The sequence below is a fragment of the Opisthorchis viverrini genome (genome assembly GCF_000715545.1).
Source record: "Opisthorchis viverrini unplaced genomic scaffold opera_v5_168, whole genome shotgun sequence".
Classification (NCBI taxonomy): Eukaryota; Metazoa; Platyhelminthes; class Trematoda; order Opisthorchiida; family Opisthorchiidae; genus Opisthorchis; species Opisthorchis viverrini.
In genome coordinates, this window is record NW_008751823.1 from 441,607 (window position 1) to 465,762 (window position 24,156).

Genomic DNA, 24,156 nt, shown 5'->3' on the forward strand with positions numbered 1-24,156 from the left:
TATATATATATATATATATATATATATATATATATATATAATCTCGGTACTAGGCCTTTAACATATCTGACTGTTCAGCGCAACACACGTTTCTTACCACAATGCCGGTCCATTCACATTTGTAACCAACATCCCAGTAGAAGAGATCGATCGATACACCGCTACCCTCTCCACGAACTTAACTTCCCTTCTCAACTCTTCCCTACGCCCATCAGTCGAATTTCAGTTGGGTCCCCGGTCAACATGAACTTGCTTCTGAATGACTCGCCCTTTTGTAAGTAAACAAGGATTCCTCAGTAAATCAGCCCACTGCACTATGGGCTAGTGCGTTAAAGCCAACTCTATATGAAACAACACCACTTATCAAGCTGGACGATCCACCACCCTTCTTCGAAATCCCCCCAGTTTTCACAAAATATCATTTCGTGTATGAATACCGAAGTGGATGTCTCTGCGTGTTCCGTTTGCAAGACATTCAACCGAAGAATATACACGACAGATGCAGCTGCATGTTCCCTTAACATGATCCTATTTTACAGATGAGTTTCTAACACCACAGTTTCCCGGACTAATTAGGCTGTGCATCAAAGCTAGTCCGAACAAATGATTACTCGGCAGGAAACCTGGCGTACTGACTTCTCTTTGTTTGTTCACCAAAACTGCTCGCCGGTTTACGAGCACACAAACCAGCTAAATCTTTGTCTCAACCTACGTCACCAGTCAGTATTGCTGGACACTCTTCACCCAGCAAGAAGCCAATCCGGGGAGTTAAAGAACAAGCTTATGGAGGTGAACAGAGAGTCAGTATTGAACGCTGATTAGTAGTCGTTAAATTTGAGGCTGTACTTTTAGACTACCTGCATATCGGAGCCACTTTAGAAGCAATGCGGCATTTCCTGTAATACCTCTGTAGTGTCAGGTCTACCACAAGTTTTGATGTCGCAAAACTCAACCAGGAGTTCTCTACGCTTCTTGCAGAAACCTTTTGTTTGTCTACTGGATCACTGGTGTCTCACGTAGAACTAGCGCAGCTCCAGCCTAATGACCCTAATATACTAGCCCCGGTTAGTTTAAAGGAATGTGTTGCCCCAGTTCCTCCACAATTCCATTTGTTCGGCCTATGTGTCCACACGTCAGATGCTCCATTCCCGGAAGAGAATTTGTATACCCCACCTCCTAAAAAACCCTTGGATCTAGCCACACAGGCTGCACCGTCCCGCTGCTCAGATCTTTTAAAAAGTACTGTTGGAAAAATGAGGATACCACTGGATTACAAAGTGCTTCAAGGCACGCACGCCCTGCCCTTACACACGCCCTTACGCTCTACACCTAGAGAGGAACAGTGAACCGGTCAGACTAATGTTATTCCATCAAACAAATTTCCTCGGGATATTGATCAATTGATCTTCTCAGTGATATCATCAGTATCCTGAACAACTGTTTTATGGACTGGAAACAGTTTACCAACTACACTGGCCACAGCTTTCCATCAACCCCGGTGCTCATTTCATGTTTTCCATGTATATCGAACACTTCGCAATGACCCCATTCTTCAGTAGTTACAAACATGTTGGTGACATCGTTATCGATTACTCATATCCTGGTTGTCGGATTTGTCCCGATCTCCAGTACTTTTCTCATTTTCACTACGACCTCGTGTCCTGAACGTTCTTTTAACTTGAATGTACGAAACCACTTAGATGTCCGTTTCAGCCTACTTTTTTTCACTCCCGCTACTTTTCTTTAGGTGATGATGTGCAGAGCACTGCTGCTTATGTTGTTCTGTCAAATACTCAAAGAATCAGGCCACTTATTTTCAGAGTGGAGGCGATTGTGACTAATGTAAGCCCATTGGATTAGTTCATCAAGATGCCATACATGCCTTAACTACCAACCCGGAAGGCAACGAGGCTCCATCTGTTGGCTTTCTATCCACTGTCTTGTATGTTGCACTGGTATCCTTCATTTTAGCTCACTTGGTTGTCGCGAATCCAACGACGTTGCACGACGACAAGATCGATGCTGTTCGCGACGGTCCATCCTAAATTCTACGTCCAAACCCATGCCAACATGAGATCCAAATTTTAGCCAACTCTTGTGCGAATTCACCGTAACACCACCATACTTTATCTGGCGTGAATGTTTGTAAATTGTAGTCCACTGGAGTTCGATATTACAACATTTTTCTTTTGCTAAACTAACTGTTCATCCTTCACAAACGAAACTACTCACAAGGTTGCTGAAAACTCTTCGACCTTGTGAGTAGTTTCCTCTAGGAAAATCTACTGCGATATTTCGAATATCGTGCCAACTGAAACATGAGGCAGCCTATGTGCAGCACGTTCAGTTGGAGAATATCATAAATGATGGATTCAGTTGAGTCTCATGTGAAAACCAAACTGGTTTGCAAATGAGTGTATTTCTCGATAACTATTCATCCCTTCATTTATCCACATCCACGTTCACATCACTCTCCTATGAACCATCCTACTCTAGGTCTGCTGCAGTTAGTCTTTTGAGTTCACATCGAACGATGAAGCACTGGATTCGAGCTTCACTCCTGTTAGCGCTCATCAGCAGTACATATCCTTGCATATACTTCACTTATTTTTCACTCTTTTGTTATTTCCTCTACTGTACTGGGAATGCTAGAATTCACCGACAAAGTGTGCGTAGAAATGAACTTCACTTCATCCAATTTGCTTGGTTAGTCGGCCCTTTTAGAAGTTCCTGTCAACCATACATCAAGTCCCCCGGCTCCAATGTGATGCTCATATCAGGTCCGAGTTGCAGGGTGACTGATAAAACTACTCAAATTTTACGTGGCGCAGCAATTTCACATATAGACAAAAATAGTGACTGAGCAGCCTGTATCCAGCGGCATAGCTCTTAGGACAATAACGGAACAAGACTGCCCGATGGCTATCTAGACGGCACGAGCTGTACAACAGTCAGCAGGTAAGACGACGATGGCTGACGTGATCTACTTGAGTGTGTGGGTCATAATTCACAAACCATTGGTAGGTATACCTAGCGAGACGCATCTGTCAATAACGTGAACAATCAGCCGAGCATACGCGCCTTTACAGCCACTTACCGAACACACGATCGATCGAGTGACCTCTGATGTACTTACCGGGTCAGCTGAGCTATGGTCAAGAAAAATCAATGTTGGCAGGAGGGTAAAATATGGAGAAGATGGACATGAAAACCACAATAGCATGATCGGAGTGTTTAGGATAGATGGATCGGACGGAGGAAAACAAGGCTTTAGGTGCTATAAGTGCTTTTAGTCAGTCTTAGTCATTGGTCAGTCACTCCTTACGTCATATCAATTTTACACTATATCTAAAAGACATGAGCCTCTAGGTCGTTGTGAAATTCGTGAGTTATACCCACTAGTGGCGCTGACATATAGAATATTGTCTGTGCACTTCAACAGCGTGAACGTGACGCAAGCACCCTCAGTAGCTCAGCTGGTAGGACGCAAGCTCGATAAGCGAGCGGTTCGGGTCACTAGCCAGACCTGCCTTTACTTTTATACTACGCGCTCACGAATTTCTCAGGATTCGTTACAGACTTCGCATAATTCACGTTCACATGACGCTCGCTTGAATAGCCCTGCTCCTGTCCTGCCGCAATCATTCTGGTGAGTCTATGCCGAAGAGGGGAAGTACCAGACTTGAATTTCACTCTTATTAGACCTCATCCTTGGTCGTGTCGGGTTTGGAACACCAGCCTTCTCACATCCGTCATGGAATGATGAGGACTGTTCATCTACGAGTGATGTGAACGCGGATTTAAGTTGCCCACCTGGACGTAGGTCATACCACTCAGGCATCTGTGTTCCACTGAACACTTCATCGCGAACACTGCTCCAAATCTGACCAACTCATCCAAGTCACAAACCAATCACTCGATAGCATGGCCAAAATCTGATTAATGATGCCTGCAAGAAACCAAAGCGACACAAGTGTTTAGTAGGCAGCTACGTAGACACTACCGTGTCATGCTCCAATACCGCCTTGTTCTGAAGCGACCGGATCAATATGGTCGATGCGCATGTGTAGATCATCATGGTGTGTACACTCATGTATGTATGCATCGTACTGATATTCAGTATTCAGAAGCAGTCGCTCTGAGTGGTCAGGTGTAATTTGTTGTGTCCAATAGGCGTGCCTGCCTCACACAAACGTTGATACGGTAGTAATCGTTTTGCTGCAAGTTCCTTCAAAATAGTTGCTTCGATGACCCTATTCAGGCGGGTCAGTCATTGCGAATGAATAATCGATTCCCAAAAAATTCCGTGAAGCATCGCAGTACTATAAGAAAATAATAATTTCACCGTTGCTAACATGCAAAACAACTAAACTGGACAAAGTCCCGCCGCTCGCCCAGCTAAATTTGTGCTCTGGCACTTTCCACTTGAAGATCTGACCCAAGAACATTATTTTTCTTCAACTCATAGCACTCTAATCCATCTTTGAGTTTAGTTATCGATCGTCACCTTTCGAAACGACACTCAGCAACACATACATCTTTCGTTCAGCTGTAGTACCCTTTTTGTTCCTGACTGCCATGCCACCAGAGGGAAGCATCAGAGGTGAGATACTGCCAGGTTGCCCAAGTCTAGACAGCGTAAATCGAAAGGCAGAGGTCGGGTTCGAAACACGGACCTTCCAGTCAGTAAATTCGCGCTCTAACGACCTGGGCCATCTCGCCCCCAACAACTTGACTTCCCCAAAAAATGCAGCCAACAAAGTCTGAAATTCCAGTTTGTAAAATTTACTATTATGTAATCGGAGGTAAGATACTGGTGTGTTATAGGAGAAAATGCTCGAAGTGGAAAGCAGCTCCCAGGAGATGGCTGCTTAGGGAATGCCAGCAAAAAAGACGAATCAGGCAGCGGTTTGAGTTGAACCGACAGAAGTAGTTTGAAATGACGCATGAGGTGACTGAGTTTTTGAGGAGCTAAAGAAATGTGCGACTGCCGAAAGAACCAATGTGAAGAGTTGTCTCAATGGCTTGGTACAAAGATTGTTCGAGAAAGAGGACGAGAAAATGCAGAGTTAGTGAAGGGGATTTCATCATTACCAATTTAGTGGGAAAGTCTCATGACCTTGACACTACAATGAGAAGACAGCTCGGAAGATTCTGCATTATCCCTAGAGAAAGCCCTACAGTACGAATTAAATCGAAATGGACATAAGGCTACATATGACCCGATAAGCTCGGAGTGGTCGGCGAAAGGCGATTGTTTGGATCTCAGTGGACTCAGTCAGCGAAATGTCCCTCGGAATAAAAAATTAAAGTCACACGACCCACATAATCCATCTTATCGACCTAACCTTGCTTTTATCCTCAATGGAGAGGGAATAGGGTGCGATGTGTGGTTTATAGACATTTTTATGGCCCTTCGAGTTCTGCGAAAAACCCTCTGCTTGTTGCGCGTCTACTCGAATAATTCGGAAGGATGAGTCATGGTGGTAAACAGTGCAGGTCGACGGTAAACCATGTATATGTGTTGCGCTATTGAGCAATGTTCATTCTTCGGTTAGGGGCTTTCCTGTACTCAAGGTCAGTGCTCACGTGGTAAATCTTGGTAGTGAGTCACTGTTTTCTACGCACGCGTATCCGCTCATAAAATGAACACCCTCTCCCGTGTGGGGTAATAGGAGTTCAAATATCAATGCGCTTTCTGCATTACTGAGTAAAAAGCATTAGGTTTTTTTTTACAGCAGATGAGTTTAAGGGCAGAAATATGGCAGATACACTGGAACAAATTTGGAGATTGCTAATCTGGACCGTAGTCTATTTGCTAGCGACATGCCGAATAGATGAAAAGCGAGACGCCCTTTGACCTGCTTTCCAGCTCACCGGACGTCTGTGCACTTGAGGTTATCAGTGAGCTTATGGTGGCGGGACCTACGACTGTGAACGTGCTGTTCTCCCTCCCCCACACACAATTCTAACCACCAGGTTATCGAATGAATGGCTGTAATCACTGAGCTCATGTCAAAGAAGGATCATCGTCAAGCCGTGTGTGGAGTCGAACTAATGATAGCATCAACCTTCTCACCACAACTGTCATCGTCATTATCGCCCCCCCATCCGGCCCCGAATCATGTTGGGGCGAATTCGAACGCCATCTGTCTGATTATGTCATCTACGCGTGACCGAAACTACCGGAAGCGATCTTTCAGAAAAACGAACGAGGGGGGGGGGGCGTAAAACGAAGCGCCACCCCTTACTTTGTGCTATTAATTCAAATGGGGCCTCCTAAATTGACAGTGAAAACGAAATATCAGTTGTCGCTTTGTATGGTGAGTTGGACTGCTATTAAGTTAACCGTTGGAGGCCTAGCCCATTCAAATAGCAAAAGGACAACATTAAATGAGTCCAGATTGTTCAGTTGACGCACCTTTTTTGTTCACGCTGATCATGTTGACAACCCCAAAACAAAAGCACTCATCGGTCAGTAGATCAGTTCATTGCTTCTCAATCTAACGTTTAGTTATCACACAGGTTAACCCGAAGGGGTAGTTGTTCCAGTCACTGGTCAGAGCTGATTAATAACGGTCACACCACCGACAGAAGTCCACGAAGTGCAAAACACGAAGTAGCTAGAAGGGATCATCTCAAGCATTTTCTGGTCAACTCGTGGACAAATCCTTGTATTGATGTACTTCTTCTGATGCGAGATTACAGCAGACTTTCTGTAGGTCTTCTTTAGGCCAATTGATTTTTAGCAAACGAAAGTTGCGGCTGGTACACACGGACCCAGTTGGATGATTGGCAGAGCCAGCAATAAAGCCTATGCACGCTGATGGTTTGATGGTGAGCCTGAGGTATGTTGATACCGCGTAACTGTAGTTGATGGACAGCGTTCTAATGGCCGTGAGAAGGGAGTTACCACACTAAAACTGAATGTGTAATTCGAAAACGTGTGGTAATGCCGCTTCGATGCTTGTCAGCAGTAATACTTGTAACGACGGGAAAAGCCGACCTTCAGGATACGTATAAAATTCTAAGGCATATATGATGACACACTCGCAAATGAAACATGCATTCATTATCCACTTTACAAGCAACAACTGTGGTGATCGCCGAAACCAACAGTATACTGAAATCAAACTACTCAGCGAGTGGCCTTTCAGCTACCTCTGTGATGTGGTTTTAGAATTTACTGGAAATCGTTTCATATCAAGCAGAAGGGCTTGCCAGACCGTCTGATGGCCAAAAATCAATACGTGCACGTTGTATTTTTACGCTGTTTGCTGGGACCAACCTTCATGACAAAAATGGTCATCTCACAACTCAAGTTTGCAAACAACAGTGACAAAAGAAGACTCTGTAAAATGCTGATAAACAACAGCTTGGCTTAGAGTGAAATGGCTACTGAGTGACACGAAGGTGACAACGCCATAGGAACAATTAGAGGTACTTGAATGGACGTTCTGAGAAGGTCTTCAATCGAGTCGAGATCTGCCGTCCCCAATATCTAGAAATCGGTACTACCCCATCGCTCATTCTGGCAGTAGAACCAGGTTGCCGACAGTGGCAATCGAGTGAGTGTCATGAACTTGACATCAGCATGCAGCTGTATTCAAAACCAAAAGTTGTTGACACACAAATACATACTCACTGGGTAATTGGTTTTATTACAAATACCTGGATTGAGGAACCGTCTCTCCATCTATTTCGTGTCATTTCGAGAACAGTGGTTTCATCACAGCCCTTCAAGAACTGATCATTTCCAGATGGAAACGGACTCATTAGGAAAACTCGTCCCTTATCCACTTCCGAATGGGTTTACCTCAGGAAACCTTGCATTCCTTGGGATAATTCTGAGCCGATGAAAAGGAAATTATAGTAGTTACTGCTAGAGAAATCATTTTCCGTTCCTTACTAACCACCACAGAACATGTAGAAGATGCTGAAGCGGACACTGGGTTGCGATAGATCACCATTTGAAATACTTTCTACAACAACCAGTTCGCACGCCAGAAAATCGTCTGCCTCGTGAGGTTTACGTCTATATTTGTCACCCATTTGACCCGTTTGGATGTTCTAAGGTAAAACTATGCTAATCGTAAGCAATAGACCGCCTAACATTTATTCTTCTAATGTTTGTAGCTCTAATCTGACTGCATGTCGATAACAGCTTATAAGTGCTCCACATCCATTGTGGATCTCAACCCCTGAACAGAGTGAGCCCCAAGGAAGGTAGGGCTTTAGACCATCCCGACAGCGTACTTTTTGGGGGACCTCCTTAGAGGGGCAAAAATCAAAAACAGCGCATACAGTGTTTGAAGTTTACTATTGAAAGTCCCACAGGGGTAAGTTTGATTGCAGACAAATCTCTTCTACAGGAACCAGGAACAATGCATACTTGCTTGACGGTACGGAAGGTTACCCAGGTTGTTGGGTCCACTGATAGACCTAAGGGATCTTTGACACAACTTGACACGTCATATGAGAACAGGTATGGAGGGCTGTAACCGTAGGACTGTGTTTTTGCTGCGTGTGATGATTTTAAAACGGCATGTTATTTCTACACATTTCCATCCCCTCCCAAAGAAAGACCTTCAAACTTTCAACGCATCCTTCCAAGAAGAAAAATAATTAAGTAGATGCAAACTTTTGAGTTCGAACATCACAGGCTTCTGAAAAGTACAAAATACTACATTGGCCACCAAAGTGAAATGCAAAGCTGAAAAAGGTCTCTTCTGTCCAACTACCGAACTATTTGTTGAACGCATTGGTCAGAAAGTTTTCATCCAACTTATTCCCCATACATTTATGAGTTTTCTTTTCAAGCTGTTGATTGTAAGAAAGGCTCGACTACCTTCCTACATTTGTTTGATCATGCCTGTTTCAGGTGACATCTGTTAGTGTCGAGTCCAGACTAACACACGTCAAACTCATAAATGAATCTGGTGAGGTGGGTAACGTAAACGAGGTTTTTATTTAATGTTCAATGTACTCTTCCTTCCATCGTGAGTTGACAAATGACGGTCGCCTTTGCTCAAGCTGCTCTTCGAATCCTCACACAGTTGTCTTAATGACTGCCCCTGAAGACTATTTCTTCTTCACTAGGATCATTCTGGAAGCGATCTAATCCTGCACGAGCCATGCAGGTTGGACTATCACGAAGAGACTGAACCATACCGTGGAGTGGCGGTTCGCGCACCTCAGCGATCCATTGAGCTATACTGGGGAGCGTCCCCGTGGCACTCATAGTCTCTCATACCAGGTTGGCCAGTGGTTAGAAGTCTGGCGAATACAGTCTCCTGGCCCTCAAGGTTGGGGGTTGAAACACGTGGCGACCTGTTCCATAGAAATGCATTTGCATTTCCCGCCAGAGGCCACTGACTTGCTGTTAGGCTTCTGAGCCAAAGGCTTTGGTTGAGGACCCTAATCGTCCTGCTGTCTAGGTGTGGGCGCCCCGGCAGTATCCCAGCCCTCGTATATTTCATATGATATTTCCACACACACGTGCACTTAATCTCGACAGTTGGAATGAATGCATCATCTATCTGGGTTTGGCTAGATACACTGAATCTTTACGATCCGGAGTTGAGTAAAGACAGGTTTTTGAAATTATTAGGGATCCTGGTCGCCTCACTTATAATGTGTCCATTTCTATTTGACATCCTGTTTGATGAACCCACCTTTCAACGTGCAAACAGCGAATGTAAGCCTCTGACTATACAATGCAAATGTGTAAAAGGTTATCCAGTTATACTCCAGTTAAAACATCATTCGTTGTAGAAGCCCTGGCTTCTTATTACCTATGGGTCTTCACAACCAGATTTCTCAGTGCATCAGTTGCCATTCTCTAGATATCTGTTGCCTATCATTAGTCATTCGAATCATATTCGTTACCTTAGGCAGCCTACATGGTGTCATTGTTATCGATCGTGTCATGGGACATCACCCCACCCCCGTCACAGTTCCAAGCAATAACCGCAAATATGCGATGAGAGAGAGAGAGAGAGAGAAAGCTGCATCGGCCTATCAGTCACAAATAGATCGGGCAATCGCGTTTAATCGTTTCGTTCATGTTGGACCAGGTGTATCGATCCCAACCGGTCCGAAGAGAAAGTTGGCCTATCAGTCACAAATAGATCGGGCAATCGCGTTTAATCGTTTCGTTCATGTTGGACCAGGTGTATCGATCCCAACCGGTCCGACAGCAAACGCAGCTGACACAGATGCACCAGAATCAGACTACGGCGATTACAGACCCCCACCATCATATATCACTGTCAAACATCAGGCGGTTGTTAATGACATTACAAATTTCGTGAAATACACTCACTCATACACAATTTAGCTTTCACGGGAGACTCAACTGAGTCACCCGTTTATGATGTCCTGCAACTGAATGTGCTGCACACAGACCGCCTCATGATTCAGTTGGTAGGATATTCGAGATATCGCAGTATATTTTCACAAAGGAAACTACTCACAAGTTTGCTGAAAACTCTTCGACAGTCCACGACCGGTTTCTCCCTTCTTGGGCTGTCGAAAAGTCTTCAGTAACCTTGTGACTTGTTTCCTTTATGAAGACATCACAAATTCCTTCATTGGAATTTAGCTTTCACGGGAGACTCAACTGAGTCACCCGTTTATGATGTCCTGCAACTGAATGTGCTGCACACAGACCGCCTCATGATTCAGTTGGTAGGATATTCGAGATATCGCAGTATATTTTCACAAAGGAAACTACTCACAAGTTTGCTGAAAACTCTTCGACAGTCCACGACCGGTTTCTCCCTTCTTGGGCTGTCGAAAAGTTTTCAGTAACCTTGTGAGTTGTTTCCTTTATGAAGACATCACAAATTCTTTCATTGGCTCCAATGGAAGGATAATTCGTTTTTTTAGAAATCGCTGGGTAGAACACGCCTTACAAGTGTGACGCTTCATACGCGTGACAAATACGCTATACAGTGTTACACTTGTCACTGCATGTCGATTCACAAAAGACTGAGGGAAGGAATATCCAGCTGGACAACTCTGAGTTAGGCTACCTTCCAGTTAGATCTTGTGTGCATGTCCGAAATCGCTCCAGGCTGTTTTTTCCCACACGACATAGTTCGTGCATCGGTCGACTGTAAAAATGGTACTTGATCACGGTGTTATTCCGTATTGGGTTTTGTTTTTAGCAGTAGCGACGGTCGTGCGGTGGAAACACATGTGGCGTTGAGAGCTCACATGGGTAAAGTGGAATGACGGTTTTTGTTGTTTTGTTGAGCAGGTGCGTACAATGCAGTCTCCTTCTCTCCTCACACCAGAGGGCTGTAAATCGATCCACATTTTGGTGAATTCCACATACGATTGGTGAACACAGAAACAAGCGAACGCAGAAGATTTGACAAGATCGTGTTCAGCAACACTTGGAAAACGTTGGAAAACTTGAATGCCATCCTTGATAATTCAATGTACCCATCAACGATTTTTAAAGGCTTGCTCAGCACTACAATGATTCTACCTGGCTCTGGGGTTTGGTCTCTATGGTGAGCACACAGTTTTTGTCCGGTGAGGCGCATTCACTACATGACTGAATCCAATGCTCACAACAGATGATTCGTGATAAGGTATTGTTTCAGATAAGATTACTGAATTCCAGACCATCAAAATTCACTGTTGCGATAATGAACAACATAACCCTAACTACTTATTTTTCCAGATTTCTCGTTCCTGCCCAGAACCCCAAGGGGAAGGTCAGATTGGGATGCCTAGAGACGATGGGGTGCCTGTATGTGGGCACCCCGTATGTAATAGAATTCAAGTGATGTTCCAACGTTGATAATCAAACCGTCGACCTATTCTGTAGAGTCACTCCTGCTTTACTGCCAATCGTTTTCAGTGAGTGCCGGAGGCTAGTTTCGCGTTTGGAAGGGTCTGGAGCAATCATCTACAATCCGACATTTAAAAAAATCGTGGGTTTCCATGCCATCACGTTGTTTTTACTCTTTAGAGCAGAAATAAATGAACGGCATACCAGCATCATATCTCTCATTCGATTGGTTGGAACGGATCTCGAAAAATCAAGTACTTTAGAAGATAAAAAATATACGGAATCAACAGCCGCCAAGTTCGCAGTCAGCTGCGCTGGTTAGGTTACGGAATGTTTTGGCATCGGGTCGTGTTTCCAAACAGCTTCATATCGTAGTCGTAAGGACGATAAAGTAAGTTCACACTGATTCTTGACGGACGAAGCCATAACTCTATTGAACTGGCTCCACAGGTTACCCACAACAACCGAAGTACTTCATTCTGGACAACCTGTGGAGGATAGGATCATATGCGAGGGAAGTAAGGGCTTAGAATGAAGTCTAAAGGATCTCGTTCCTCAATCAGATGCTAGCGCCATGCCTGCAAACTGGGGCATGAAAACCGGTCTTTGTGAGTTTGGCCACTGATACTATTCCGGCGGGTTTACATCGGTTCACAGGTTTAGCCACAGTTGCATATCAAGCACCATGGCAACCATTCACTTTCTCATAAGTATGGTCAGGTGTCCAGCGATTCAGCTATAGTCAACAAGCAAATCCATGTGGGGCAGCCAGCCACTCATAGCCTTGACTTGAAGCTGCCACTTTTGCGTGTTGGTCAGGCCTTAGTGTTGCAATAACCCCCGAGTTACACTGGCTGGAACTCAGTTCCATGTCAGTAAAAGAGAGAAGTCCGACAAAAAGCAGTGGGCATCCTTACATCGGGTAACGGCCTGGTTATAAATTCATACTGGTTACTGCGAGTTGCCCGTGTTTGGTCCACACAATGCTAGCTGCTCCAAGGATGGACGCTAGCCTACTGACTGGTAGCATACCCAGTCGACTAGTCATTGATATTCTGGAGAACAGAAAAGCAATGTGGACTTCGAGGGCATTGAAATTCGACTGACTTGATTTTTGCTATAACACAAGAAAATGTGTAAAGGCAACCAAGGGGTCTACGAGCTGTTCACCAGAACTTTTGGCACAGTCAACAGAAAAGTACTGCCGAACGTTCTACGAAAGTTTGATTGTCCAGACAGAATAGTCAAACTTTTTATACGGAAAACGTTTCCCGGCCAAACATTGCTGTGCGGGTCAAATGTCCGTATGCTGGTATTCGCGGATGATCAAGTCATATTTTTGGAATTCTGTATCGGTATCCAGAGTCTGGTTACTGTTTTTGATTCAGTGGCAGCTCGCTTCAGTCGAAACAGCACTGTCCCTAGAAGATATTTTTTTTATAAATCCACCTATCAGGGGGTCAAATTCAAACACCAAGTATTCAGCTAGGTAGCTATGAGATGGCTTATCATACAGATTCACGCCACCTTGACAGCCCATCATCTACAGATCCCGCGCTTGACAGTGAAATGAACTAGCAAAGTGCAGGAGCCCTCTTGGTGTTTGGCCCCGAGAAATTAGCAGTGACCGCATATAGACGGAGCTGGATTCGTACGGCAGACAAATCTGGACGATATACAGACGACACGTTCGAGTTCATGGCCGACTTTATTTGCAGTTTGCTCGGCATCCTTCGGACCAAATGGAAGAACTAAATCCCAAGCACTGAAGTCCTTCGGAGAAGGTGAATGCAGTTTGCTGCAAAGCCAACACTTGCATCTGCCGTCATCTGAAGAACCAAAGTCGAAATCGAAGGCCCGAGAACGGTTGAAACTGATCAGCTGGCTTCAAGTTCAGGCGAAATGGATGACCGAAAGACCTGCGCTATGGTTAACATAGGCAACTTATAAATGTTGACCGCCGTCCAATTGCAACCACAGTCAACAACAGTTGAAACATTCCATTTTACTCATGGTCCTGCAGTGAGAACAGTATTCTTTCAATAAAGAAAACTACTCACAAGGTTGCTGAAAACACTTCGACAGCTCACAACCGGTTTCAGCCTTCTTGGGGCTCATCAGGTAGGCGCAGTCCCCGAGTCCCCGAGTTTTACTTGAACTTGAGAAATACACTCATTTGCAAATCAATTTGGTTTTCACGACAGACTCACTTGATTCTCTCGTTTATGGTGTTCTACAACTGAATGTGCTGCACACAGGCCACTTGGCACGATATTCGAGATATCGCAGTATATTTTCATAAAGGAAACTACTCACAAGGTTGCTGAAAACNTGGTTTTCACGAGTGACTCAATTGTATTCCTCGTTTGTGATATAGTTGAGTCTCTCGTGGAAACCAACTTGATTTGCGAATGAGTGTATTCTCGAAAACAGTCCAATTTGGGTTCAAGTAGAACATGAGAATGTGGTATCCAGCATATTTTGCGTAGATTTCTTGGGTTTTTTTTGCAGACCAATCTCCACCATGGTGCTGCGACCATCGCACACCAAACGTGTCACTTCCCAGACCTTTATATCACGGTGTTTAACCTGTACTGTGTCTCTGTCTCTCTGTCTCAGTAAAGTGCAGGTTGCTACCTATTTCATGGGATGATCACGACCTGAGTATCGGTCCAGTGTGGTACTGATTGGGGCCAACTCTAAGACCCCGAGTTCACAGCAAGAATGTATCCGATACAGCGGTGGGAAGCAAGCCATCGGGTGGTTGCATGTTGACTGTCCGCTACTGTTTGCTACTGGTCTCTGTCACGTGATACCCCCATGATCAGTTTGATAGTGCACCAGATTTTGGAAAGATGAACTTCAAAACCATTGTTAGCCGAAGCCGTGAATGTATAAACAGCAGGAAAGTGGACCGACATACATAGAAATATGACTGTGGTAGAAAGGAGCGAGGTAAGACCGATCAAAGAAATTATTCGGGTACCGACGGCACAGAATGAAGCGGGTTGTCTTGGATGTCCTAACCAGCACTCAGTATTCGCTCAAGGGAATTGAATTTTCGAAAGCTATGACGTGTCCCTGATGGACTAAAACAATCGGGCAATGGAGTTCAGAGTACCAGTCCAAACTTTTGAGCCCCATTTGGGCATTTCAGGGTAGCAGCGATGCTGGAAAATTATTCCACCAGACTTTCGCCAGATGTATGATTGCTACGGTGGACAATGAAATTCGGTGAGCTGTAAAAAGTGTGGATGTAGATTAGGATGGTTTTTGGTTTGAGCACATACGCAACAAAATGCAACATTTGGGCTTAGAATGTTTCATTCCACTCGCAAAGGTTTCGCAGCTAAGAGCATTGTGCGGCCAATGGTCCTAACCAGCGGTGTTTCCGTCATGGCGGTGCTTTCCGCTGGATGACCATTACCTCAATTTCTTCTGTACTGGTATTCCGTGCTTTGGTATTACAGCTTTGTCAACTTCTTAGATGATCTACCGAAGTGTAGCATAGTTGGCGAGACAGATAGACAGCAGCAGTAAAGTTGTTCACACGCTCAGCATGTGACCTAGATATGATTCATCAGTGTTGGTTATGGCGTCGCCACTGTGGTCTCCCCATTGTTGAGTCACATTGGTTGCACAGAGCAGACGGCGAGCCCATCAATGTTTCAATAAAAAGTCTAAAAGCAACACGCTTGCAATGTATTGGAGATTTGACAGAAGCTTCCATGTAGCTATGCTGACCAATGTTTATCGCGCTGTGACTCGTTCAGCTGTCACTCCAAGCAGCTGTCACTCGGCAAAATGTCCTGGGGTCCCATGGGGCTCGAGCTATTCACGCCGTCGTGTGTTTGAAATGTGCAGGCCTGTTGTGATTGGCATGCACCGCCGAATACGAATAACCAACCGGTTTTATTTACTCAACTAACTGCGACTAGTCAAGACAACATTTTACGAACTGAGACCCATGGTAGGTGGATGTATGTTTGACCATGATCCGATCGAAGTGGATTCACTTTGAGGTTGTTGAATACGCCATAGAACCATTGGCACAGACGTTATGGGCAAAGACAAACGCTCGAAGAATGCGATGGGGTGATTGAAAATCCCACTCTGCACCGCTGGATCCGATGGGCTGGCAGATACTCTCATCCTGCATCTGATGATTGCACATATGAACGTAAAGTGGAAGCTGATGTCAAATGGGCTAATGCTGCTGCAATGACTCTCCTTCTGTAAATTATGGATGCCATCGGTCTCTGACATTCGAACAGATTATTCACTAGCTTTTCTTAGTTTAGAATGTGAAGTTGAAATAACTTTGGAAAGAACCAGTTTCTGGTGCATAAGTCATTGTCAACATAGTTCGTCTGAGAGACTTAGTTTAAAGTTTTGAGCTTCATTCATTCGGTAATGACTGCATTCTTCTTAGTCTCCCCCTTGCTTTCAGCTGGGATACCATGACTTTCGGGATAGTCTGAGTCCTTTCCAGTTGTTCAAATAAAAGTACACTGAATGGCATCGATGGACCTGTTTTTTGCTATGCTGTGGGTGGTAGCATTCAACGCGTGAACCGAGACTTCACGGTTTATGGAATCTGCCGCGCGACGGTACAGACAGCTCTTAGCAACGGAGCCCCATTTTGACATAAAATCTACCTGGAATAACTTGTGCTCGCCATTCGAGTGTCGTGTTCGCGGTAAGAAGGCTTCAGCAATCTGTCGAACTTTTCCCGTAGTTAAGGCCTAACTCACCACGACTCTCCTCGTGCATTTTTCCAACTCAGGATGTGAAATTATGTGCATACTAACGAGGAAAGGTGAGCACGGATTCAGGAACTATCATGCTGTATTCACACCACGTCACAATAATAGAAGAGATCAGGAAAGCAGTTGTGTCCCCTACAGGTGCAGGCCACTGGACAATTTTGAACGACCTAAGCAAAACCATGACTGGCACCTTCGTCCTACAGGAGCTTCAGTACGAGCTGTGGTAGGTCCGGACAGGTAAAAGGCCGTTTGAGAGACTACTCAGTACCCCCACGGTCTATGACGTTGCATAGGTACCTAACAATCGACAGCGTTCGTGGTTGTGACGTGAACAAAACGTACGAACTGAACGCGTTCGTGGAAGCATCCTAATCTCCTCTGTGTACTATAGCCTTTTTACATCCCGTTTTCATTTCACCATCGAGAAATGGTGTTCCGAATGAAAGTCACCAGAATTCCCTACCTCTCAATCAGTCACAAACCGTTCTTCGATGCCAACCATCGTGTTATGCATAGTGCAGACTAGCTGACGCATTCGTAGGGGTAAATCGAGTTAGGCGTTCAATTAAGTCTTCTCTAATAGATTGAATATCGAACTGAACTACTTCGTCCTCAGGAATAAATGTGTAGCGTTTGATAGGTTAATTCATCCGAACGTAGGTTGTTCTGGTTGTGTGATTTTTTCCGGTCATCGGGCTCGGCACGATACCCTTCGGCAAACGATCTTGGCGTTTACATTTTAATTGCGCCAACATATATCCTGTACAGTAAACTCCGTTCACATTAACTTGGGGTTTTACACACGTTTTAGAGATTACCCATGGAACTTGCTCTTGTGAGAAGAAACCTCCTTTGGAAAAACTCGTCTGTTCGTCCAGAGTATGGGTGAAACTGCCTTAAGAATGTGCCCATATTAGTCAGCAACCTATCGACTGTATGACTATAACCAATGGTTTGCATCTATGCCACTAAACAAGCACATTTACGTCTTTAATACTTTTCAGTCGATAACCTTTGGACAAGTTGAGTTGTTTGAGCAAGTGCGAAGGTTTTGTGATCATTGTCTGACGTTGGACTTTGGTTTAGATGTATATGGTACGGAGTAAAGTTGATAGCACGCAATTAAGTCTCAGTCAGAATAAAATTCGGTGGTTAACTCGTGATTGGTTGAAAAGTAACGTAGTATATGAAGCGCACGTGATCCAATCAGTTCATTGGCTGGCCGCGTGGTTACCAGTACCTGCACCAATTGCTTTTGAAAATGTTTTTTTCACATTTGTTGATCGTGTTCGCGATGAAGAGGATCCTCGTTCTGAACGACTTTGGCAAGTACAAAGTAGATAGGTGTAAATGTTGTAATCGCATTCACGTGGTATCCGTTGTCCAATAAACGGGCTAAAACAGAAAGGATAATGGCAATAGGAGATATCCCCACATTCGTTCATCTCACAGCAGCAGGTAGGTGGATACCCACACATCGATGTGGTCTGACAAGACAATATATGCTTCACTTCTTGGATGACTGGTGGACAGCTTGCAAAGAGGATGCGTAAACGGGCCACAGAGAATAGTCTTCGAGTCTGCTTGACAGCATTTCACTTGTTGAATCAGGTTTGCAGGACAAGCCTACCATTTTGAATACCCTGTCACATGTTTGTCACGTGATCGATGCCCTAGTTGTTTACACCGTGTACAGTGATTTGAAGCAATGACTTACAGCTGAAGCTGGTTCTCAAATAATGGAATCTGTTCAAGCAGAGGTTAGACTAGCATACTGAGGGGAGAAAGGAAAAACCGATCGATACGTTCTAACCATAATCCAATCCAAGGATTCCGCTTCAAAAATGGGATTTTAGCGAAGAAAAGCAATCAAGAGACTTATCGATGAACTTACTAATGGATGCGCGTCACGAATGTAGAGTTTGGTGTATACGATATAATCGGGAAACACTGAAAGGATCAGGAAAAAAGGGACCCTAGTACGACCATTTTGGTCAAATTCGACCAAAAAAACTTGGCAGCAAACTAACTAGCTGACAATCCAAGTGTTGTACATCATTCGAATAAAAAAAGCAAATTGACGAGTTATCCAGATACCCTGGACATAACCTCGTCAAGATCCGGGTATTTCACCACTATTCCATTGTTTAATAAGGGAGAACTTTTGTGGCCCTCACAATTTTATCACGGGCCATTTCGAAATAATGAAGTGCGTAGACGAAAGCAAAGCTGTCACAGTTCTAGCGAAATAAACTCATTTGCAAACAAATTAGGCTTTGCCAGAGACTCACCTGGAACCCCGCTGGATCTCGCGTTTGTGATGTTCTCAGGCAACTGAATGTGCTGCACCAGGCCGCCTCATGTTTCAGTCGCTACGATATTCGAGATATTGCGATACACGTATGTTCGTAATGCACTACTCATGAGGTTGCTGAAAATTTGTCGACAGCCCACAACCAATTTCGCCCTTCTTGGGGCTCATCAGGTAGGCGCAGTCCCCGAGTTTCCGTCAACCTTATGTTCTACTTGAAACCAAATTGCATGAACTTAGCGAAACACACTAATTTGCAAACTAATTTGGTTTTCTTTCGAGAAACTCGCCTGGAACTCAGCTGAATCTCGTGTTTGTGATGTTGCGATTCTCTTTATTCACTCAAATTGGACAGTTTTTTAATCTTCATTGCATCTAGATTGATTTCATATGCATTTGCTAAAACTTATGGTTAAATATTCCGGACAAATTCCATATAAGACAAAGTCGATAATGACATGAAACCAACGACTGTATGTTATACCTTATTTCGTTACAGTGCAAGCCACGGAGAGGGGGTCTTCATGATGTCCATAACTCATAGGCTTTGGGTTTGAAAATGCATTGTATGCTTCAAAACAGTCGCCAAACTTTTGAGTAAGCCTGTAGTGAACACTTACGAAATCCTCATGATCATCTATGCGTCCTGGCAACTCAGTCTCAAAGTCCCGAACATACATAAAGGNATCAAAGCCGTGCGTGCTACAAGACGAGAGTCTAAATCCTCACTGAGTACGTGCTCTACAAGTTCTTCTCAAAGATGCTGGTTTTCCGTGTCAGAAGAAAATAGCCAGCTTGGCTTCCGGTGGATACGATGAACAAACGGTCTTAGCGAATCTACACTCATTTGCAAAATAATTTGGTTTTTCGAGAGACTCACCTGGAACCCAGCTGAGTCTCTCGTTTGTGATGTTTCCAGGCAACTGAATGTGTTGCACCAGGCCGCCTCATGTTTCAGTCGCTACGATATTCGAGATATCGCGATATATGTATATGTTTGTAATGTACTACTCATAAGGTTGCTAAAATTCCTCGGAACGGTAAACTGTAAATGAAGCGCCTATCCACTGATCGTTATTTAACTTGACAGGTTGTAAAGGTCGTTCACAATGAACTTCATGAGAATGCAATGAGGCTGGCTGAGAAACAGGGCCTGGTAAATGTCTTTGGGTACATGGTCACCTGGGCACTTGCGAATGTAAAATCTAGAACCATTGGTTACGTCGATTTTCACTCCGACTAACCTCGTGTTTTTCCCACATTGATGCCATGGAACACGGGTTGAAATTGCGCACACAAATCCGCAAGGGAACTTTAGAGGGTGATGACCTCTGTGATAGCTTTATCACAAATGTGGTTCCCGATAAAAGCAAAGGATTCAGATGACGAAATCCACCCACTAACTTGTTTCCTCCTCTAATGTATGTTTCGCGGGCTGGAACAGATTTGATGCCGCACCTCCGCCTGATAGTCAGTTTCCGATTTCATTGTCAGAATGAGTAACGGCTGTCCGGTTCACCGCAGGCGGTCCCTATGCACCCACAAGCTGCCAAAATTACCGGCTGTCGAATCTTTGCGTCGTCTTTGGTACCGAATTGACAACCTCCTGGCAGTGTAAGCTCCACGCCACAAGAAACTATCGGGAAAGACTAGGGAATATGAGTGCCTCCGTGGGTTTACAGTAAACTAGATGAATCCACATGGTTCAGACCGAAACATCACAGGGTTGGAACGGTTTGTATCACAGCATGCGTTCCAAGCCTTGGCAACAGGGCAGAAACAATGCGAAATGGCAAGTGTATTAGTGTCAGCCATGCATGACACATGATTGCAATGAACCCGTTAGGTTGTTTCGTACGTGCAGCCCATAAAATCGATGAATAGACCTTACCAATTTGGTTTTAATGGGGCACTCATCTGGAACCTAGCTGAATCTCTCCCTTATGGTGTTCCTCTACAACTGGATGCACCGCCTCATATATAGACGCAATTCATTACTCATGAGTTTGCTGAAAACTATTCGACAATCCACTTTAGGTTTCGCCCTTCTTAGGGTCTTACTTGAACCCAGGTTGTATGAAACTTGACTAATACACTCATCTGCACACCAATCTGAATTTGACTAGAGACCCATGTGGAAACCAGCGGAATCCTTCGTTTATGATGTTTTCCGTCATTCATGCCTTGCTCGCTTCCGTGGGAGTCTGGGTTTTTGATGAAATACAATCATTAAGGTTGCTCGAGAGGACTAGGAATAAAAAATGACCTAAACTGAAATGAAGGTGTTCCAAGGGGTGCCCAGCTCATCCCATGAATCTCGAAACGCAGCACACTGCGCAAACAATCAAGATACATATTATACAGTCCCCGATGGTCTCACAGAAAAACTCGAGGCGTCCTGGTGGGAAGGTAGAAGGACAACATGCCACATCAAAGTGACCTGAAAAGGATTGCTATGCCGCAAGCTGAACATCTATTTGATATAACCTGGACCGCTTTAGTGACACCCATCATCTGTCTGATGGCGAAAAGTGCGATGAATTCATCTCAACATCACCATATTTACTGTTGCTTTCTGTGCTTAGTCAGTGGGGGGGGGGGCGAGATGGCCCAAGTGGTTAGAACGCGGATTTACTGACCGGAAGGCTCGTGGTTCGAACCCGATCTCTGCCTCTCGACTTCCCCTGTTTCGGCTTGGGTAACTTGGCAGTATCCCAGCCCTCGTGCACCTTCGGGTGCACGGCAGTTAGGCACCGAGAGGGTGCTAAAGTTGGACGATTAGTCAGTGAACAACAGTTTCATATTAGTTCGGAGGAAGCGGCGACTGACTTCAATCAATCCCTTCGTAGGTCATTACGAGGTGTTTTCACTGGAACGTCTGTTGTCAGATTGCATGTCGCTACACGTTGTTGTTGATGACAACATCACCATGCATGTGTGCCAAAAACAGATAGTGTACAAGTGCATAATCAGTTCTTCCAAACTACGAGACCGGCATGACGAATAGAAATGCAATGTATTTCAAGGACATTAAAATTTCAGCAACGTTTCAAAACAAGAAACCGTGACCATCACCACTCGTCTCGGGGGTTGTTCTCCAGAACTGACATATTCACGTACTCACGTATTCAGAAATTGTTTGTCATGTTCCCCACCACTATGTAGAATGTGTTACCGTTGAACTTCTTTGAGGACATCTTCAGCGTGGTAGTGTGAAGTACTCGGTCGTGCCTGACAAAAAGGTTTCACGAGACTTCCAGGGTCGAATGAACTAATTTACATTCAAACAATTAAAGACATCTAATAAGTAGCACCGGCGACGACTATCTTTGGAAGGAATTCAGGTCACCCGAAAAAAGTATCCGTCGAAGTGATTCAAATCTGCCATTGATCGATCGAAATTTTGGTAGTGTATGGAGTCCAGCTGAAAACCAATAGACTAATTGGAAGAATTGCTTTGGTCCGGAATACACAAAATTCTCGTCAAAATATACAGATAAAACAAATTTATCTCCCCGCTTTTGAATGCTAAAATGTATGGCATTCAGTCCGTCGTAGCTGATGTTCCTTGGGCAGGAAATCAGTAATTCGTTTTGTTAGCAACCATAGATTTTCTCGAATTGTTACTATCCCCGTTCTAACTGTTCGACGAACGTTGCGGTAGCGATTTGTGTGTGCCTAGTGCTCTACAGCAAGAGCCCGTTAGTGCGCGTGAACATATTACCACATGGTAATAACAAAAACGGAACACTTTCGCTATTTACACCCATAAATATAGATGGAGCGATCTGATCAGCTCAGTTGCGTCCACTTGCTTCAAACCCCTGTTGGAATGTGTACTGTCAACATCACCCGACATAACGACATTCCTGGCTATCACCACCATAGGTTGTAAGCACAGAAGGTTTCGAATTACACTCAGGCCCATACCGTAAATACCTAGCTATACGACTTTCGACAGCCGATTCACTTTAATGGAATGACAGGCGATTCTATTTGGAACTGCGGACTAGCTGCATGAGCCATCTGACACGATTCAATTCAAAGCATACACACCTCGCAAGTGACATGCGAACTTTGGGAAATGCACTCATTTGCAAATCAATTTGGTTTTCACGCGAGACTCAACTGAATCTCTCGTTTATGATATTCTACGACTGAATGTGCTGCACACAGGCCACTTGGCACGATATTCGAGATATCGCAGTATATTTTCATAAAGGAAACTACTCACAAGGTCGCTGAAAACTCTTCTACAGCCCACGACCGGTTTCGCCCTTCTTGGGGCTCATCAGTTAGTTTCCTTTATGAAAATATACTGCGATATCTCGAATATCGTGCCAAGTGGCCTGTGTGCAGCACATTCAGTCGTAGAATATCATAAACGAGAGATTCAGTTGAGTCTCGCGTGAAAACCAAATTGATTTGCAAATGAGTGCATTTCCCAAAGTTCGCATGTCACTTGCGAGGTGTGTATGCTTTGAATTGAATCGTGTCAGATGGCTCATGCAGCTAGTCCGCAGTTCCAAATAGAATCGCCTGTCATTCCATTAAAGTGAATCGGCTGTCGAAAGTCGTATAGCTAGGTATTTACGGTATGGGCCTGAGTGTAATTCGAAACCTTCTGTGCTTACAACCTATGGTGGTGATAGCCAGGAATGTCGTTATGTCGGGTGATGTTGACAGTACACATTCCAACAGGGGTTTGAAGCAAGTGGACGCAACTGAGCTGATCAGATCGCTCCATCTATATTTATGGGTGTAAATAGCGAAAGTGTTCCGGTTTTGTTATTACCATGTGGTAATATGTTCACGCGCACTAACGGGCTCTTGCTGTAGAGCACTAGGCACACACAAATCGCTACCGCAACGTTCGTCGAACAGTTAGAACGGGGATAGTAACGATTCGAGAAAATCTATGGTTGCTAACAAAACGAATTACTGATTTCCTGCCCAAGGAACATCAGCTACGACGGACTGAATGCCATACATTTTAGCATTCAAAAGCGGGGAGATAAATTTGTTTTATCTGTATATTTTGACGAGAATTTTGTGTATTCCGGACCAAAGCCCTTCATGAAGACATGCGGACTTCCTCACCTCTTAGTAATTCTAAGTCATGCTAAATTTCGTCTTTTTTCCTGCCCATGCAGCAGTGTTGCAATCCGTTCGAAGACGTACACCAAGTTCAACCCGAAAACAAACTTTCCTCACCACTGGATGACACGGGTCATCGTTTCCACGATCTATACTGAACTACCAACTGCCTC

General features: G+C 44.4%; 1 protein-coding gene across 1 annotated transcript; it reads left to right on the forward strand.

The window, feature by feature from the left end:
* Nucleotides 1-9,893: 9,893 nt before the first annotated feature.
* Nucleotides 9,894-23,268, forward strand: T265_14263 (hypothetical protein; the record flags this gene model as incomplete). The annotated part of the gene is made up of 6 exons (XM_009172834.1): nucleotides 9,894-10,172; nucleotides 10,340-10,544; nucleotides 10,575-10,808; nucleotides 19,806-19,933; nucleotides 21,476-21,584; nucleotides 23,063-23,268. Coding segments are annotated over 6 exons (1,125 nt in total), but the record flags the coding sequence as incomplete, so codon positions are not given.
* Nucleotides 23,269-24,156: the final 888 nt, after the last annotated feature.